Below are 21,254 nucleotides of genomic sequence, written 5' to 3'. Positions count from 1 at the left end.
AGAGACAAAGAAATTCTCTTCTCCATCGGAAAAATGGACCATAACTGGGCCCTGAAGTGACTCAATTGTTTGCCTGCCAAGTCAGAGCAGGCTGCCAGCTTTCGCTGTGCCTGTCCCAGGCAAGTATCCTATCCCATCTGTAAAGCCTTCCACCTCATCCCTCACTTCTCCCTCAAATTTCAGATGATCGAAAACTCGGTTATCCACATCCCATCACTCAACAACTCTCGCTTTCCTTGCAATGCTAGTCTCGGTAATGTAAAAGCATCAGAAAACCACTATGACGCGACTCCCCAACTCTCCCCACCCTGCCATCTCCAAGGGATCAGCAAAATCCAGCCCATGGGTCATGTTCCACATAACACTGAAGACACCCAACTCCACCCGTTCTCTCAACCCCTCTGTTGTCTCGGTGCTGTATTTGCTTGCCGACATCTGGTTTTGGATGGGAGTAATAATGCATTCATACAGCACCAAATCTTCAAATGCATTCCATTTGCCTGGAACATCCTGAAATATAGTCACTGTTGCAATGCGGAGGAATACGACAGCCAATGTGTGCACAGCAAGATCCCACAAATAGAAGGGAGATAAAATGACCAAATTAGTACATTTTAGTGATTTTGGTTGAAGGATAAATGTTGGCTAGGCTCTTTGAGAACTTCCCGTTCTTCCTTGTAATCGTGCCATGGAATCTATTACATCCGTCTGGGTGAGTAAACAGGATGTTCAGGTTATGGTCATCCACCTCAGCACTGTCTCCAAAGTCCCCAGCCATGCCCATGTAAACTCTGGACTCTTATCCCATCTGTAAAGCCTTCCACCTCACCCCCCATTCTCCCTCAAATTTCAGATGATCAAAACTCGGTTATCCACATCCCATCACTCAACAACTCTCGCTTTCCTTGCAATGCTAGTCGTTTAGTCCCTCAAGTCTGTTCCACCATTAAATGGGACCTTTGATAACGTGACTTAACTCCATATTTGCCTTTACCCTTCACCCCATAATTCTCCGAAATCCCGGCCAAGTGTTGACGCTGGCGTCAACGGGCACATGTGACGCCGGCGTCAACGGGCCTCCAGGCCCAGTCATTCACCCCTTCCTTGGGGGGCTAGAATGGTGCTGGAGTGCTGTGCGCTGCTCCGGCACCGATTGCCAGCCCGACACGGCCAGTGTGGGTCCGCGCATGCGCGCGCCACGGCCGTTTCCGCGCCGGCCCCTGGGCAATATGGTGGAGCCCTACAGGGGCCCGGTACGGAGGAACATAGGTCCCCGTCCACCCCCTGAGGAATTAGCGCACCCGCCGATTGGTTGCCCCTGATCCGGGCTTGGGCACCATGGAGAGGCCCCCAACCCGGAGCCATTTCCCCTGCCCCCCCCCCAAATCAGGACAGCCCCCACCAGGTAGGACCATACGCAAACGACGCCAGTGGGCACTCAGCCCGTCGAATGCGCAGAATCGCCAAGAGGGCCACTTTCAACGGCCCCCGACCGTCGCCGCAGTGACCGCGCCGGCGCAATTGCCACCGATTCTCCAGAGAACGGCAGCCAGGTGTCAGAGCGGCATGGCGGGATTCGCCCCCCCCCCCCCCCCCCCCCCCCCCCCCCCGGTGATTCTCCGAGCCGCCGCGTGCTCGGAGAGTCCCGGCCCATGTCTTTGGTTAACAAAAATCTATCAATCTCAGATTTAAAGTTAACAATTAACCTTGCATCAAATTGCCATGGGAAAAAAAGAGATTTCCATGCTTCCTCCATCCTTCACGTGTACAAATCTTTTTTTATCTAACCTCTCAGAAGGTTTGGTTCCAACATTTAGGCTGTGCCACCTAGTTCTAGGCTCTCAGTGGAAATAGTTTATCTGCATTTACCCCATTAGAGATCACTTATACCTTCAAAATTCTCAAATCACTCCTTAACTTTACAAATTGCAGGAAACACAACTCTAGCTGTAGGGATGATGTTTTAGTTTGCCCTTGCAGGCCATTGTGGAATAATTAAACTAAATTTTAAATTCTCCCCCAATCCTGCCCGCTATTCCCCCATCAACTGCAGCCTAAGATGCACTTATGTCTTCCTTTGTACCACCACTGACCGCCTCAAACATCTGTGTCATGTTCTGAAATTTCACTACCACTCAGATTCTCCTTGTATTCCAAGTCTGATCCACTTTGGAATTCCTTATTTAGCCATAGAACACCTCTGAACTGCCCTGAGCATTTCAGAATAACTTGTATTTATATAAAATCAAGATTAATCCAGATAAATATCACTGTAATTGTGCTATGTAAATACAATTTGCTGTTATCACAACCCATATGTTCACTGTTGCAATGGCACAGCAACGTTGAGCCAGAGTGTAACCAGCAAAACGGCACTCTGCCACCATTCCCCTCCCCTTTCAGCATGAGGGGCTGTTCCCACTACAATATCTTGGTCCATTCCTCATTCACCTCCAGCATGCCCTCCCGTTCCTCTGGCACGTTTCCATTCCATCAAAAGAGATACAACACCTGCCCTTTGATCTTCCTCCTGTCCAACGTCCCATATGCTCCTTCCAGGCGAAAGACCAATTTACTCATACTTCCTCAATTTTGTTGACTCCATTTGTTGCTCACAGTAAGGTCTCCTCCACAGTGGAAAACCAAATGCACTCTCTCCACGACGGACGCACTGTAGTAGCCGTGCGTACCACCTACAAGATGTACTGCAGAAACTCATCAAGGCTCCTCAGACAACACCTTCCAAACCTATGGCCACCGTCATCCAGAGGGATCAGGGCAGCAGATACATGAGAACGTCATCACCTGCAAATTCCCCTCCAGGCCACACACCCTGTTGATTTGGAAATATCTCGATATTCCTTCACTGTTGCTGGGTCAAAACCCTAAACACTCTCCCTAACATCATTGTGGGTGTACCTATATTATATGGAGTGGTTCAAGAAGCTAGCTTACCACCACCGTCTGCAGGACAATTAGGAATGCCAGCCTAGTCAGCGAAGCACACATCCCTTGAATTAATCCTTGAATTAATAAAAAAGAACCCACACAATATTTCTCACTCGATGTCCATATTTGCCTCTCATTCACTCTGGGCAGGACTTTCCGGCCTTCCCGCAAGCAGGATAGTCTGGTCGTGTCGAAGGCCGCCCCTTAGTGCGGCAAGAAAACAACACAAATGGTCAGTGACTTTGGCGGGACTAGAGGATCCCATCGGGGACCAATGGCGAGTCACCCCCACCATGGAAAAACACGCAAACAGGATAGCTAGAACATCCTGTGTTTATGTGTCTCTCACTCTCTGTGTCTGTGTGTGCCTCTCACTCACCGTGTCTGTGTGTGTGTGTCTCTCACTCTCTGTGTCTGTGTGTGTGTGTGTGCCTCTCACTCACCGTGTCTGTGTGTGTGTGTGTGCCTCTCACTCACCGTGTATGTGTGTCTCTCACTCTACGTGTCTCGGTGTGAGTCTCTTGCTCTCCATGTCTGTGTGCGCGCGTTTTCCTCTCTCACTCTCCGTGTTTGTGTGTATGTGTCTCTCTCATTCACTGTGTCCTTGTGTGTGCCTCTCACTTGGTATCCGTTTGTTTTGTGACTGTGTTTGTGTGCGTGTCTCACTCTGTGTCCGTGTGTATGTGTGTGTGACTCTGTGTGTGTGTCCCACTCTCTGCTTTTAAGAGCAGGAACTAGCATCCGTGTGTTCTGGAGATCAAATTCCATTGCATTATGGAGAATGCCATAAGTCCGTCCAAATGTGGAAGCCTTTGCTTGAAGCATTTGTAATTTTCACAATTTAACATATTGACATTTCTAAAACAACCGCGTGGGTTGACGCACAAAATACCCCCTAAAATAACAAACAATAGACCACGCACCCAACTTCTCCCACCCTATCACCAATTACCCATATACTAAGCTCTCTGTCCTTATTTAACATTACCATGCCTCCTATTTTCCTCCCCTCCCCCTCCTCTTTTTCCCTCCCCCGCCCCACCCTTACTGTTGACGTTCAGTTTTTGTTAAAGAAATCGATGAACGGCTGCCAACTCCGGGCGAATCCCTGTATTGATCCTCTGAAAGCAAACTTGATTTTCTCCAGACTGAGAAACTCTACCATATCACTGACCCACACTCGTGACTTCGGGGGCTCTGAGTCCCTCCATCTCAGCAAGATCCATCTCCGGGCCACCAGGGAGGAGAAGGCCAGAATATCGGCCTCCCTCCCCCCCCACTTTGCCCCAGGATCATCCAACACCCCAAATATTGCTAATTCTGGACTCGGAGTTACCCTACCTTCCAGGACTTCTGACATAACATCTGCAAATCTCTGCCAGAATTCCCTCAGTTTCGGACGTGCCCAAAACATATGAACATGTTTGGCCGGGCTACCTCCACACTGCCCACATCTGTCCTCCACCTCCTCGAAGAACCTACTCATCCGGGCTACCGTTATGTGGGCCCTGTGGACTACCTTGAACTGAATCAAGCTGAGCCTAGCACAGGATGAGGATGAATTTACCTTTTTCAAGGCTTTTTCCCACAGTTCAGTTTCCAGCTCCCCTCCCAACTCCTCTTCACCTCTCTGATCGGGGCCCCTTCCCACTCTAACAATTCCCTGTATATGTCCGAAACCTTCCCACCTCCAACCCCAGTTTTTGACAGCGCTTTATCCTGTAGTCCCTCAGGGGGAGGCAAGGAAAGCTTGGGACCTGTCTCTGTACAAAGTCCCGCACTTGAAGATACCAAAACCTGTTCCCACCCTGCAAGTCAAACTCCTCCTCTAATGTCTCCAAGGTCGGGAAGCCCTCCTGGATGAATAGATCCCCAAACCTCCCAATCCCTGCCAGCTGCCATACCTTAAAGCCCCCATCCAGCCCCCCGGGACAAACCGGTGATTGGCACAGATCGTTGTTTGCCTGAGTATATTGCAAGGTGCCCACTGACCTGTTCACATTGGAAACAGGACATGACATGTCTAATCCACAGTGACCCCGGTAGCACTCAGATCCCTCTGTCTGAGAGAGACAGTGCGTGCCCTGGTGCACAAGTGAGTGGGTGAGGGTGGGTGGGTGCCCAGTGCGGAGGGAGGAGGCAAAGAAAGCAAATTAAGTTTAGAAGTGTTACCTTTGCTTTTGTCGCACATTCCCTGCAGTCGCAAGTAAAGAAATAGGAATCCCTCAATCGATCCTGTCTATCTTCAGTTGGATACAGCAGATCAATGTAGCTGGTGAAAATCTGGAGTGGAGTAGGCCAAACCAATACATGCGCAAAAATGTGACTTTCATTTCAAAACTAGCATCAGAGCTAAAATAATATAAAATAATAATTATAAAATAATATAGATTCCATAAGCTTGCAGGCACGACCTCTTTGCAATATAAAAGTAGCATTCTGAAAATGTTATTTATTACTGGAGTACTTTGTAGCTCAATGCTTTTGAGGACATGCATGTACATTCATACTACTTGTAGGATTCTTCTGGATGTCATCATGCACATGAACATAATGTCATCAAACAACACAATGCGGTCAGTCACAACGACACGAACAAAAGCAAATTACTGTGGATGCTGGAATCTGAAACCAAAAAGAAAATGCAGGAAAATCTCAGCAGGTCTGGTAGCATCTGTAGGGAGAGAAAAGAGCTAACCAGACTCTTCCTTTCAAGAGGCCCTTTGTTGAAGGGCCATCTGGATTCGAAACGTTAGCTCTTTTTTCTCCCTACAGATGCTCCAGACCTGCTGAGAATTTCCAGTATTTTCTTTTTAGGTACAAAGACACAAATGACTGAATATATTTGGACTAAACTTCAATAATATGTTTCCTAAACACAGTGCACAAGGCTTTCCCTAATATCTATTATGGGAGTTGGTATCAGTCACTTTGCAATATCGTATACATTATTTCTAATTTCCAACAGTTGCATTTACCAAACAAAACATAGGGGATACAAGACTACACTGGTCTTTCGGATGCATATAGTCATGACACTCTACTTCCAAATGTACAATATATTTAAACAGAATTATTACGATTTTTAAAAAAAATCAAACTTGGTCATTGCTCTTGCACACCTCTTCTCCAGGGCCGATCTCCTTCACAGCTCTGACCTCTGCAGTTGTCCCCTTGTAGGTCACGATCACATTCGGGCAGCAGCTGTGATTCATCAGGGCAACGCTGTGGATGAGGAATGATAAAAACACAGCAAAGCAGCAAAGTCAGCAGCTCAGTTTAAAGATATGCAGAAGTTGGATATACACAATTCATATCCAATATCCAAAGAAAAAATTATTTGCAGATATGTTATGGCAAAAGTCTGTGAATTGTTTATTTGTTACCCAGTCAGTTTGATGGTGGAGTAGTCAAGATGTCTGTGGGAGTAACTCAGCTGCTGAGTTAACAGGATGGGTGGGCTTGCTTTCAGGGTCATCAAGCACTCCCTCTTCCAAAGTGTGAAGTTTCAGTGTGACAAGAGAGCTCATTGAAACAACCCAATTGACGAGCAATGAAAATTTGAAGATGATTCAATTAGGATCCAGAAAACAGTGTCCTATGGTTTATCAAGCTGCTACAGTAGTCCCCCGTTATACCGCGCCCCGCAATACCGCGGTTCGCGATATACGGCGGGGGTGCTTATGGACCCCAACTTTTTTCACTCTTTTTGAAACAACACCTTAAGCCGGTGAACTTGTTTGTCATTCCGATTAGCCGCGATGATTAGCCGCGATAAATAGCCGCAATGATTTGTAATTAAAGCGTATAAATACAAAATGCCTAAGCGCAAGTCTTACACAGTAAAGGAAAAGATAAATTTGATAGACCGTATTAGAAATGGCGAAACAAAGGCAAAATTATCCAGAGAGACTGGTGTGCCAGAGTCAACCCTCCGTGGGTGGGAGAAAGATGAGGACAGTTTGAGAACTTATGTTGAGACAGTTTCTGAGAGTGAAGGGCTTACCAGGAAAAAGGCAAGGACCGCTAGTGACATTAACTTGGCGAAGGCTGTGTTCGCCTGGTTTGTCCAGGAACAGTCTGGTGGCAGCCCCCTATCTGGACCTATCATCAGGACTCAGGCTGAAAAGTTCTATCACCAGCTCCACCCAGAGGACACCAATTTCGTAGCCAGCAAGGGTTGGCTCCATCGGTTCCAGAAAAGACATGGGATAGGTGCAGTTACCATCAGTGGTGAACAGGGGTCCGCCGACTCAGCAGCAGCAGAAGCCTTTCCGGACATCCTCAAAGAAGAAGAACCCCAGCCCACAGTTGCAGCAAAGAGCCACTCGGATGCCATCACCCACCTGAAGTGGCTCATAGAATACACAGAGCAACAGGACTTCGACCCCATATACATACTACATCTGAAGAACCTCCAGAGGCAAGCACAAGTCAAGATGAGGAAGGGGATGTGCCAGAAGAAACTCACAGACTTTTTCATGTGATTTAAATGATTTTTAAAAATATGCTTGTAAGTGCTATTTTATGTATTATTGTATATATTTTTGAGTGGTATTTTTTAATAAATTTAAAACTTGAAAGAACTTTGATGTTTTTTTATTTAAAACACCCTTCCATTCTTACATTGTAAGGCTATTACATCCACAATACCTGAAACTACCCTGATAGGTTCACTTGTAATTATTCTTTCCCGCAGCAGAACATTATCTGGCCATGTGTTGCTCTTTCAAAATTTTCGTAGGCTATCCGCGGCTCGGATGCAACGCGGGTGGCTGTCTTGGACCCCAACACCCGCGGTATAACGGGGGACTACTGTATTGCAGTCTAGTAATTCTTAACAAGCATTAACAAATCAAAGACTCATCAATAACTGAACAGCCTTGGCATTTGCTTGTGTGACAATACAATTAAACTGTAATATAGCATGGTACTTGAATAGTCCCCGGTACGGAGAGAGACAATCTTAAAATATCCTCCCTCCCCAATAGAACACCTCTTCAGGAGAATGCCTCGCCATCGGTAAGAAATGTAGAATAAAAAGTTACAAACAGTTAAAGGATAAGGAACAAAAGTATGTAACGATGTTGATCTTTTTGTGAACACATAGTGCAGCCCACATCTCTGCACTAACAATCTTGGAGGAGTTGCTAAACCCGACAGAATAATGGAACTAAATAAATACTCAGCAGGCATTAATACAGAGAGCTTCAGCAATTAGGTCAGTCCGACTGTGTGTGTAATTACAGTGTTCTGACATTGTCAAGCTAACTCCTCCAAGGCAGGTATCTGAAGGCACCATCCACATTTGCAGTTGAATTTTTGAAAAAAATATAAACTTAAAAATAGCAATTGGAAGGGCATCAAGGTTGGATAAGCCTTTATCTTCCTTTCAAACTTTTCATTACCCGTTGGTTAGATATGCCATTATCTACATTCAACACAGCTCACAGAAGAATAGAGTGGGAGTTCAGCTCCCATCCGTGCACGAAGCCCTATCATGGATAGATTTAAACCTTTATACCATCAAAAGCCATCTGCTAACCCATGATCATTTGAAATTCCGGTTTTTAAGGTTGAGGGGAGACAGAGAAATGTTATGCTGGCTGGTCACACTGAATCAACTGTCCTTTTGTTAACCTACACAGATTAAAGTAAGAAAATCTCATTGAACAAGAGCTGGGATTAATCTATTAACCTTGAGTTCCTGGTTTTCATATTTTAGATAGAAAATTCACAATTATTGATCTTTGTATTTCCAATTCGCATCAAACTGACAGGATTTTAACTTATTCTTTGAATTGCCCCTTCTATGCATCCTGCCCTCCAGGTGGCTACTCCAACTTGTATATTGTTCTATGGCAGTGATCTACCAGTGAGCATCAGTAAACACTGGTTTTCTGCTGCACCGCTTATTGTCAGGGCGACTGCCTTAACATTGGACCCCTGGCTGCCTCTCAGCTGGACAAGGCAAGGGCAGAGCGATGAAGAAATCTAAGAGGCAAAATCAGAACTAAAGGAAAATTCAAGAGGAACCAGTGAATCAACCCGCTCACCTTAGTGTCCATTTTAAAGCCAGGTCTGGTGTTAACGTGCTTGGTGTGCTGCATTACCATTCCTGCTCCCTATAGGTTGGCTCTGAGAAATTGAATAAAGTTTGCTTCCTCAGTTGAAATGCATTGTCGTAGTCAAATGTGATCACCGATCCTCGGTCATCTGCAGAGATGATGTCTGATCCAATCTGCTTTTTTTATTTATGAAATGTTCTACATTGTAAATCGTTGCACAGATTGCTAGCCTGAAGAATGCTATCGAGTCCAACATTCAGATGGGTGTTACCAGGAAGTGGTCCTTCAGGAATACCTGGTAACTGCTTCCAGCACATGGGAAAAGTCCAGTTTACTTGTTAATATTGCACATTTTAGGATGGCTATGAAGGACACTGGGGATGGTCAAGAGATCTCCCCTTGGGGTTTGTGAAATACAAATTCCCCTATTGAGTGGGCAGAGGCTCTCCCAATAGGAAATACATAGCGGGAGTTTAAAACCCGGAGTTCCGACCCTGACCGCAATCTCCGTAGGTCCCCGGGCTGGGATGTGAGTGTTGCATGCCCCTGCTGCACCCCTTTCATTACTTCATCAAAGGGAATTAGCCTGGCCTTGGCAAAATTATAACATTGGTGATGTGGAGTAAAGGCAGGTTTTTCTGAGCAACCTTCAGAGTCAAATGCAGGCAGCTTCTCGGTAAGAAACAAAATGTAAACCCGAACTTTATGACGTTAACTGAGAAGACTGGGCCCAATATGCGGAGCACAAGTGTTACTTCTTCTCAGCTAATAACATTGTGGGGAGATGAGAAACGGAAAGTGAATCTGCTGACAGCATGTGAGACCCTGAAGTCAGCGTGATCTGACAGTAATGTTGTCCGGCTAAGGGGAGGGGCCTCATGTAAAGGCACCCATTCCTAGGTTGAAGGCGCCTGTGTAAATCATCCATCACCAAATCGGAGTTCAGCTGGTGTCCCCTGGCAGTCATGGAAATTTCATAAAAATCCCAAGGAAGCTCGGGAACCCGCTCCGGAAGAATGCAGATTCCAGATGATGGACTACTGTAAACAATGTAAAAGGGTACAACCAAGGCACGGCTATAGGAATCAGCAATGTGTATGCTACTCAGGGAAGATGCCAATGCCAGCACAGGCTCGTACCCTGCAGTTATATCCACTCACAGATGAAGAGATAATGTAATTAAACTGTATGATCATGACCAAGGTTGCCCCAATAATAATAAAGCTACAAGTAAATGGTAATCCATTAGCGATGGACGTGGACATGGGGCTGCTGTCTCTGTCAGTGGGGAAAAGACATTTGATCACCTTCAAACTGATAGAGTCATTGAGTTTGGAAGACATTAGTGCCAGAGTATCCACCTACATGGTGGAACCTTTACGGATTAAAGGTACTACAACGACCCCGGTGACCTACAGGCAGCAGTCAGCCCGGCTTTCACTCATTGCTGGTTCGAGGACAGGGACCAAGTGGTATAGGGAGAGATTGGCTCCAGCGGATAAGGGTGGATTGGCAAAGAGATTTTTAGACTGGGCGACGGAGGACTATAAAGTCTTCCAAGAGGTTCTTGGGAGAATAAGAGGAGTTAGAGCCAAAATTTATGTCGACCCCGATGCTATGCCTAAATATTTCAGAGTAAGACCGTTTCCATATTGCCTGTTGGAGAAGGTAGAGACTGGGCACCTAGAAAGTCTAGGTAGAATAATACCTGTGCATTTCGCAGAGTGGGCAGAGTCTGTTGTCCCCGTCCTTAAACCAGAAAAATCGGTCTGCCTTTGGGAGGATTACAAACTTACAGTCAATCGGGTTTCCAAATTGGATAGGTGCCACATGGTATGAATGGAAGACTTACATGCCAAACTAGCAGGTGGCCTGATGTTTAGAAAGTTACAAAGGAGCCACTTCTATCTTCAACTCAAATTAGACATGTCTTCCTGCAAATAAGTCATGATCAACACACATTGGGCCTGTATGAGTATATGTGCATGCCCTTCGAGGTCTCGTCAGCGGGTGCCATATTCCAACAGGTCATGGAGAACATATTCCAAGGATTACCCAAAGTGACCGTGTACTCAGATGACATTCTGACCACAGGGACTTTAGAACAAGAGCACGTGGAATACCTAAATGAGGTCTTGTAGTGACTTTAGAAAGCAGGGATACATCTCAAAAGGGAGACACGAATTTATCAAGAGGAGCGAGGTAACCTATCTGGGCTATTGAGTGGACAAAAAAATAGAGCTGCACCCAATGGAGGACAGGTCAGGGCCATTAAGGAAGCGCCAACTCCAAGAAGCACCATGGAATTGAAATATTTCCTGGGATTAGTCAATTATTACAGGAAGTTTATCCCAAATTTGGCCTCCTTGCTGTCTCCACTACACATTCTACTGCAAAAGTACCAGAAATGGTCTCGGTAGCCACCACAGGGACCGGAGAATCCCGCCAGCCATGTGCGCGGTTGACGTAGTGCCAGTCGGCGGCCATTGAAAGAGGCCCCCACGGTGATTCTCCGCGATCGACCGGTCGAGTTCCTGCCAAGTTCCGCCGGCACGGTTCCCGTATGGTTCCATCCGGCGGAAGCTCGGACGTGCGGCCGCGCTGGCGGGGGGGGGGGGGGGGGGGGGGGGGGGGTGTGGAGAGATCAGACTCCAAGGGGGGGGGGGGGGCCTCCACGACAGCCAGGTCTGCAATCGGGGGCTACCGATCGGCGGGTGCGCACGATCCGGGGGGGGCCTATCTTCTTCTGCGCCAGCCCGCTGTGTGGCTCCGTCATGTTGCATGGGGGCCAGCGCTAAAACGGCCGCCGCACGCATACTCGGACCAGCAGCCGGAAGTGCAGGGCCCCATATTGGCAGCAGGAGCTGGGCATGCACGGCTGGGCCCTGCTATCCCTCTTGAAATCAGAGAATCACTCCGGACTTTTTGACAAGATTCTGGAGTGGCTCGCACACATTTTCTGGCAGGCATGGGGACATAGCTCCATTTTTTCCAGAGAATGCCGGCCCAGGTGTTCCGTCGGTAGCTGACACCGAGAAGGAATCCGCATCGGCGCTCCCTCCGGTAGCAAAGACCATCAATGCGGTTCAAACGACCAGATCCCTTCCCATTCAAACCACCAGACCCCTTTCCACCCTTATCGGACCTCAGGCCGATTGTAAAGAGGCAGAAGAGACCTCCTCATTGCAGGAGCACTGAGGGGAAACGCACTTAAGGGGAGAGGAATGTTATGATGGCCACGAAGGACATGTGGCATCGTCAATAGATTCTCCCCACGAGGGCTTCGTGGAATACAAATAACCCTCGAGGGGGCAAAAGCTCACTCAAAAGGAGATACATGGCAGGAGTTTAAAACCCGCAGTTCCGACCCAGACCAGCATCTCCGCAGCTCGGTGGGCTGGGACGTTATATTCCACGGCTGTGACCCTTAATAAAGGGAGATATTGTTAGATGGACAGCCCTGACAAAGTTATTACAGCACTGAACAATTTTAAATCGAAAAAGCTCACTAAATGACAACGTAAAACAGTTCTAACCTTGGAAAGATTGCAGAACCCAAGTGAGACAGTTCTTCATCTTCAATTGTGAACCCATTACAGTTGACCTTAATCAAAGGAAAGATAATAATTATTAAACACTTTGCAAAAACAGTCGCTTCTCGGTTATTCTCTATAGACAGAGCTCGATCATTGTTCTTCTCAGCTTTAGATTAGTGTTACTTCAGGTTCAAGCCGAGCCTGGTTTATAAAGGCGATGGGAGAAGGAAAAAGGCCTCAATCAGAACTTTAAACACACACAATTGTACAAAAATACTGGGTGTGGGGGCTGATTTCAGGACCTTCAAAGGCCCTGTAATTCTGGGATCTCCAACAGCTCATACATAAAAGGTTAAGATGAAACCACACGAAAATGAAATTTGGGGCAGCAGGGTAGCATGGTGGTTAGCATAAATGCCTCACAGCTCCAGGGTCCCAGGTTCGATTCCCGGCTGGGTCACTGTCTGTGTGGAGTCTGCACGTCCTCCCCCTGTGTGCGTGGGTTTCCTCCGGGTGCTCCGGTTTCCTCCCACAGTCCAAAGATGTGCGGGTTAGGTGGATTGGCCATGCTAAATTGCCCGTAGTGTCCTAATAAAAGTAAGGATAAGGGGGGGTTGTTGGGTTACGGATATAAGGTGGATTCGTGGGTTTGAGTAGGGTGATCATGGCTCGGCACAACATTGAGGGCCGAAGGGCCTGTTCTGTGCTGTACTGTTCTATGTTCTAAAATATCTTGCAGTGCTGACTGTCTGCAATCACAATACAGTAACTTGTGTGACTGCTACTGAATAGGAGAAAGTTACTTTTAAAGTTAAAAGGCTCTGATTTTAAATGGCATATTCCTAACTCCTCTCAATATTAAAGTAATATAGCCAATCCCCCTGGAAATTGGAGAACAGTACATACACAGCTCCAGTAAATACATTTCAATTTAGGAGACCATTTTACACAGATTTTCGGTTACAAAACACATATATATATATTTTTTTTTTAATAGACTTTGACTTTCCTCTTTTCACTCTTCCCCCATCCAAAATTGTGGAGGGACACAGATCCAGCAGCTACCTCGTATTTCATTTACATGTCAATTCTTCCACACAAGTCTGGGCTAGTGAAAATTTAGTAAACTCTTCAACTGTTTAGTCGTCAGTGCTAAACCCAATTTGGTTCCCTTTTGACACGCATTTACTATAGGGAACCACAGTATTGATTGGAAACACGGTTGAATTTGCAACTGGGGTGCTGTTGACAGGTATGAAATTGAAGGACAGCCCCTTTTCAGTGGTCGGCGGGACCCAGGGCTCATTTTATAAGTAGCGGCCAACCAACTATATGCCATCAAGGGTGGTCGTCACTACCTAGCATGGCCGCTCGTCCCTACCGAGCATGGCCGCTCGTCCCTACCGAGCATGGCCGCTCGTCCCTACCGAGCATGGCCGCTCGTCCCTACCGAGCATGGCCGCTCGTCCCTACCGAGCATGGCCGCTCGTCCCCACGGGCTGACAGCTAATTGGAGAGCAGACAACTCAGCAGCATTGCCAGAAATGATGGCCACCACAAATCCCGTTCGTCAATTTCTTGGTGGCAGAGGGTGCATAAAACCGGAAACCCCGTTAACAGCAGAAAACTCTCCGCTGGTTGGAGTCATACCTGGCACAAAGGAAGATGGTTGTGGTGGTTGGAGGTCAATTATCTCAGCTCCAGGACATCACTGAAGGAGTTCCTCAGGGTAGTGTCCAAGTCTCAAACACCTTCAGCTGCTTCATCAATGACCTCCTCTCCATCATAAGATCAGAAGTGGGGATGTTTGCGGATGACAGCACAATGTTCAGCACCATTCGCGACTCCTCAGATAATGAAGCAGTCATGTCCAAATGCAGCAAAACCTGGACAATATCCAGACTTGGGCTGACAAGTGGCAAGTTACATTTGCGCCAGACAGGTGCCAGGCAATGACCATCTTCTACAAGAGAGAATCTAACCATCATCCCATGACATTCAATGGCATTACCATCGTTGAATCCCCCACAATCAATATCCTGGGGGTTATCAGATACTGAACTGGACGAGCCACATTAATATTGTGGCTACCAGGGCAGGTCAAAGGCTAGGAATCCTATGGCAAGTAACTCACCTCCTGAACCCCGAAAGCCTGTCCACCATCTACAAGGCACAAGTCAGGAGTGTAATGGAATACTCTCCACTTGCCTGGGTGAGTGCAACTCCAACAATACTCAAGAAGTTCAACACCATCCAGGACAAGAAGCCCGCTTGATTGCTCCTCCTTCCACAAATATTCAAACCCCCATCACCGAAGAACATTGGCAGCAGTGCGCACCATCTACAAAATGCACTGCAGTAACTCACCAAGGTTCCTTAGACATCACCTTCCAAACCCATGACTACTACCATCTAGAAGGACAAGAGCAGCTTCAAGTCACTCCCCACCATGACGTGGAGATATATCGCCGTTCCTTCACTATGGCTGGGGCAACATCCTGGAACTCCCTCCCTAACAGCATAGTAGGTGTACCTACACCTGAAGGATTGCAGCAGTTCAAAAAGGTAACTAACCACCACCTTCTGCAGTGCAACTTGGGATGGACAATAAATGCTGGCCGAACCAGCGACGCCCACATCCCATAAATGATTTTTAAAAACAGATCAGAAGATCGCGCTGCCAGCCAATAGCAAGCCACCTCTGCTGTCACAAAACATGCCACCGGTGGGGGAATTGAAAATCCCGCCAATACGTCTATCTTTCGTTATCTCTTCGATCACCAAAAAGGGAAAAGGTGGAATTTTCCACCGCCCCCCATACGTGGTTTGCAAAGGGGGAAGGCGGTCTCCCACCACTGTCTATGGGGTTTCCCACCATTTGCATCCTCCACCACTGTGGAACCTGTGGCAGAGGGGGGGTCGCCGTCGGCAGCACCAGAAAATCCTGCTGGTGGGAATGGCCACAAAGTCCCGGCCAAAATATAATGTAGGGTAGTAGGTCATGTTTTGTGGTTCCCTTTCTGCCATATGACCAAAGGCTAACGAAGGGCATGACATGATTCATGCCTCACATAAAAGCTGTTTAAGTAACATGTATGGACTTTTTGTTTTGAAAATGTACACCCAGTTTCATGATGTATCATAACCTGGCTAAAGTTTTGCTGCTTACTTTAATATGGCTTTTGCTACGGACAGGAGGTGGTTAATTTAAACCGCACTAATTTATCCTCTCACTACCCAGCCGTAAACAGAAAGGTGTTTTGATTGCTTCCCCCTTTATTAACAGTGGTGCATTTCCTAATCCCCCTTGGTTTGGTTTGATTCAAGTTCTATTAATAACCCAACAGCAAACTTGAAACAGGATGAACTCACAGGGTTAGTTTATTTGTAAACACTCAAAACGTGGGAGGGACACAGCATTGCCTCTTGTGCATTCACATAATAAAAGAGGTGGGAGAGAAAAGATCGTCAATGCAGACACAGAGAGAAAATAAATATTGTTTCTCATAGCTTCTAGAGTACAGAATTAAAGTCCAACGAGGAATTCCTTTACAGAGGATGGCAAACTGAAAACCAATGCTGGTGGTGTTGACTTCCCATGGCGAGATCGGTATGCAGCGATGCATCAGTCTTATAGGGCTATACAGTAGTCCCCCTTTATAACGCGGATGTTGGGGTCCAAGACAACCACCCGCGTTGCATCCGAGCCGCGGATATCCACGATGGGGGTTTTAAATTTATTTAAAAATCTATGCTAGCGCTTCCCCTTGTGAGTCTACAGGGGGCGGGGGGAGAGGTCAGACCCCCGTAGACTCACAATGGGAAGCGCTAGCATAGCTTTTTAAATAAATTTAAAACCCCCATCATGGATCTAATTAAAACAGTGTCAATTTCAGCGGCCGGAGAGGGAAGCTGCTCTCTTACTGAAACAATCAGCCGGCCGCTGAAATTGACACTGCCGGCTGCTCTCTCCCTCCAATCAGTACCCCAGCAGCCACGGCCTGTACCCCAGCAGCCACAGCCTGAACCCCAGCAGCCACAGCCTGTACCCCAGCAGCCACAGCCTGTACCCCAGCAGCCACAGTACCCCAGCAGCCACAGCCTGAAGCCCAGCAGCCACGGCCTGTACCCCAGGAGCCACAGCCTGTACCCCAGCAGCCACAGTTGAACCCCAGCTACAGAGGGGAGGGGCGATGTGAGACCATGCTGGTCTTGCAGAGGCCCGTATGACCTCCTCCTGTGTTCTCTGCTCTCTCCCTCCAATCAGCCGACAGTGTCAATTTCAGCGGCCGGCTCACTTTGATCCGGAGAGGGAAGCTGCTCTCTCACTGAAACAATCAGCCGGCCGCTGAAATTGACACTGCCGGCTGCTCTCTCCCTCCAATCCAACTTTTAAGTTTTAATGTTTCTGATTGGAGGGAGAGAGCAGCCGGCAGTGTCAATTTCAGCGGCCGGCTGATTGTTTCAGTGAGAGAGCAGCTTCCCTCTCCGGATCAAAGTGAGCCGGCCACTAAAATTGACACAACTGACAGTTGGGGTCCATAAGCCCCCCCGCGGTATATCGCGAACCGCGGTATTGCGGAGCGCGGTATAACGGGGGACTACTGTAGTACAGAATTTCCAGTGCAGATGGGGTCAGGTCCACCAACTCCTCAAGCTCACAAATCGGCCCTCTGAAAATAGATCCCCTTCTCCTCCCATCCGCTAAACCTAGTGTCCGACCTCGCCGGCTCAACATGTGGTTGGCACAAACAGGCACCAACGTCAATACTGCCCTCAATTTAAAGTGCTGCTGAAATTGTCTCCATATCTTCAGTGTGCAGACCACCACCGATGCCCTAAATACTTCCCCGGAGAAAAAGGTAGATAAGCCGTGACCAACACCCTTAACCCCGGCCCCCTACACAAGCTCAATTCCATCCGCACTCATAAAGCCTCTGGATCCCCACACCAACCCAACACCTTCCCAGCATTCTCCGCCGAATAATATTGTGTTTGGCAATGCCAAGCCTCCCGACTGCCTGTCCCTCTGAGGCACCATCTTCCTAATCCTGGCTAATTTTCCTGCTCAGGTGAACATCAAAATTAATCCCTCCACGCCCCCAAAACAGAATTTTGGCAAACAAAAAACATTGGAATAAAAGCAGAAAATGCGGCAGGGCATTCATTTTCACCGACAGAATTCTGCCCGCCAAGGACAGAGGTAGGCTGTCCCATCTCTGTAGATCCAACTTCATCCTGTGCGTCAAGATTCCAAAAATTACATTTTCGAAACCAGGCCCGATCCCGGGCCACCTGCATCCCTAAATGCTCTTTGTAAGGGCCGGTGCAGACTCGATGGGCCGAATGGCCTCCTTCTGGCTGTTTAGCACACTGGGCTAAATCACTGGCTTTGAAAGCAGACCAAGCAGGCCAGCAGCACGGTTCGATTCCCGTAACAGCCTCCCCTGACAGGCGCCGGAATGTGGCGACTAGGGGCTTTTCACAGTAACTTCATTGAAGTCTACTCGTGACAATAAGCGATTTTCATTTCATTTCTGCACTGTAAGATCTATGATCTATGAAATATCTCAAATGGGAACCCGCCAAATGAAACAGCAACGCCCCCAAAATAGCCCCCCCCCCACCCTGCAAAAAACACTCCCTCTTCCGCTCCCCGGCTGGGTTACCGGAAAACACTCCCTCTTCTCCCAATTCAATTTATATGCTGAAAAATCCCAAAATCGCTTCAGCAGTGCCATGATATCACTCATTGCGGAGATCGGATCCTTTATGTGCGAAAGATAATCCGCATACAAGGACATCCTATGTTAAACCCCCCCCTCCACCACCCCCCTCGCCCGCCCTGCCCTTTACTATCACTCTCCGCCTATCTGGCAAAAAGCTCTATTGCCAATCCAAACAAGAAGGGAAGCATAGACCACCCCTGCCTCATTCCCCTGTGCAACTGAAAATATCCCAGGCTTCACATTGTTTGTCCGAACACTATCCTTAAGTGTCTTATGTAATATCCAAACAAATATCCTTATTCCCCCATTCTACCCTATCAAAGGCCTTCTCAGCGTCCAATACCCCGGCCCCCTCAGGAACAATACCACATTCAAAAGTCACCTCATATAGGACGACAAGTGCATACCCTTCACAAACACCATCTAATCAGGGCTGCACGGTGGCACAATGGTTAGCACTGCTGCATCACAGCGCCGAGGACCCGGGTTCAATCCCGGCCCGGGTCACTGTCCTTGTAGAGTTTACACATTCTCCCAGTGTCTGCGTGGGTCTCAACCCCACAATCCAACGATATTCAGGGTAGATGGATTGCCCATGCTAAATTGCCCCTTAATTGCAAAAATGCCCCTTAATTGCAAAAAAAAATAAATTGGGTACTTTAAATTTTAAAAAACCCCATCTGGTCTTTCCCAATAACCTGTAGCTGACATCCCTCCAACCTCAGCGCTAACACTTTAGCCAGAATCTTAGCACCCACATTCAGCAGTGAAATAAGGCAGTATGACCCACATTCCACTAGGTGAAATGAAATGAAATGAAATGAAAAGAAAATCGCTTGTCACAAGTAGGCTTCAAATTAAGTTACCGTGAAAAGCCCCTAGTCGCCACGTTCCGGCGCCTGTTTGGGGAGGCTGGTACAGGAATTAAACCATGCTGCTGGCCTGCCTTGATCTGCTTTCAAAGCCAGGTCATAGAGTCATAGACGTTTACAGCATGAAAACAGCCCTTCGGTCCAACTTGTCCATGCCCCCCAGTTTTTACCACTAAGCTAGTCCCAATTGCCCACATTTGGTCCAAATACCTCTATACCCAGCTTTCCCATAAAGGATAACTGTCCTTATCCTTCCTTAGCAGAAGCAAAATGGATGCTTGCATCATCGTCTCTGGAAGGGACTCTCGAGCCACCAAGTGCTCAAACATCTCCACCAGCAGCAGCACCAGTTGTTCAGAAAATGTTTTATGGAACTCCATCAGGAATTCAGCCATCCCCAGTGCGGCATTTGCCCAATTGTCATTCTGCCCTCCTCCAGCCCCAGAGACCCCTCCATCCCTTCCCAATCCTCCTCCTCCACCAAGGGACACTCAAAACTCTCAAAACCCTCTGCATGTCTGACTCCTCCTCCGGCAGCTCCGACCAATGCAGTCTTTTGGTCGCCTCAAACGCCCCATTAACTTTATCTTGCGCCAATACTAGCCGACCACCCAAGTCCTGAATCCGTACAATCTCCCGGGAAGCTGCTTGCCACCTCAGCTGACCAGCCAGAAATCAGTCTTTCTCCCCATGCATGTACACTATCCCCATCGAAAGTCACAACTGCCACACCCCCTTCTCTGTCGATTGCACATCAAATTGCCTCTGCAACTTCTTTCTACTAACCAGGAGCTCTGGTGGCGTTGGGTCAATTGAGTATCTGCTATGCACCTCTAATATCTCATCCACCAACCACCGGCGCTCCTCTCTCGTCTCCCAAGCCTTCTACACTTTGTGCAAAATTATCTCCGCTGGTACCACCGCCTTCAGGGCCTCCCATAGTGCCGAGGGCGGCACTTCCCCATTCTTGTTGAACCCCACATATTCATCAGGGGTGGCATGATAGCACAGCGGCTAGCGCTGTTGCTTCTCAGCGCCAGGGATCCGGGTTCAATTCCCGGCTTGGGTCACTGTCTGTGCGGAGTTTGCACGTTCTCCCCATGTCTGTGTGGGTTTCCTCTGGGTACTCCAGTTTCCTCCCACAGTCCAAAGATGTGCAGGTTAGGTGGATTGGACACGCTAAATTGCCCCGTAATGTCCAAAAGTTATGTGGGGTTGCTGGGTTACGGGGATAGGGTGGAGATGTGGGCTTAGGTAGGGTGCTCTTTCACGGCCTGGTGTGGACTCAATGGGCCAAATGGCTTCCTTCTGCACTGTAAACTCAGATTCTATGATCAATCGCCCGAGCCATCTTCACACAAAATCCCAAATCTGCCAACAGTCCCACATCTAAACGCCACGCCAGCCACTGTACCTGCCCCATCCCCAAAACCACCAGATGCAGAGCATAATCTGGTATCACTAGCACGGGATGTTCCACATTCCTCACCGCTGACAGCAGGGTTCTCCCCATTACAAAAAAGTCTATGCATAAATATACATTATGCACCAGAGAGAAAAAGGATCATTCGCTTCCCTCAGGGTGTAAAAACCGCCATGAATCCGCTCCACCAATCTCCTTCATGAACACTGCCAGCGACTTCAGCTTAGACCAATCCAACTTGGGGCTCAATACACAGTTCAGATCACTGGGGGTTTTAAATTATGATTTCTTCATACAAGTTTTCTTGAAATTGATGTTTCCATCAGTATAACTATTTTCTACTCGAGGATCTGAACCTCTCATTCTAAATGAGAAAGTAACAGCTGGACTAACATTCAATAAAAGGTTCATTCTCCTTTCACAATAAGCAAGACAAGACATGAAGCAACTAACACTCTCTGTTCAGCACAAGCACACGTTAGGCTGTTTTAGGGCCTCCAACAGCAAAGGAATCATGACCCCTACACAGGTAGGAATGTGACTACCACAGAAGATTGGCAGAAATAGTGACCACCAATTTAAGAATCTCAGACTAACATCTAGCAGCCACCGGCCAGGGACACAAGACTCACTAATTGCTTTTTGGATTGCTTTCTTTAATTTTAATTCATACCTAG

At 47.6% G+C, this 21,254-nt stretch overlaps 1 protein-coding gene across 1 annotated transcript in view; it reads right to left on the bottom strand.

Annotated features, from left to right (window-relative positions):
- Positions 1 to 21,254, bottom strand: part of smyd2a (SET and MYND domain containing 2a) — a 74,864-nt gene that overhangs the window by 14,856 nt on the left and 38,754 nt on the right. The window contains exons 6-8 of the mRNA XM_038811519.1: positions 12,554 to 12,621; positions 6,072 to 6,174; positions 5,122 to 5,232 (exon numbers count right to left, since the gene is read on the bottom strand). Of these exons, the coding sequence (XP_038667447.1) occupies positions 5,122 to 5,232; positions 6,072 to 6,174; positions 12,554 to 12,621 (282 nt within the window). The remainder of the gene's footprint in view (positions 1 to 5,121; positions 5,233 to 6,071; positions 6,175 to 12,553; positions 12,622 to 21,254) is intronic.

This window comes from Scyliorhinus canicula, chromosome 1 (assembly GCF_902713615.1).
Source record: "Scyliorhinus canicula chromosome 1, sScyCan1.1, whole genome shotgun sequence".
Lineage (NCBI taxonomy): Eukaryota > Metazoa > Chordata > Chondrichthyes > Carcharhiniformes > Scyliorhinidae > Scyliorhinus > Scyliorhinus canicula.
The sequence above is the reverse complement of the archived record's forward strand: the minus strand, read 5'-3'. Positions and strand labels throughout refer to the sequence as shown.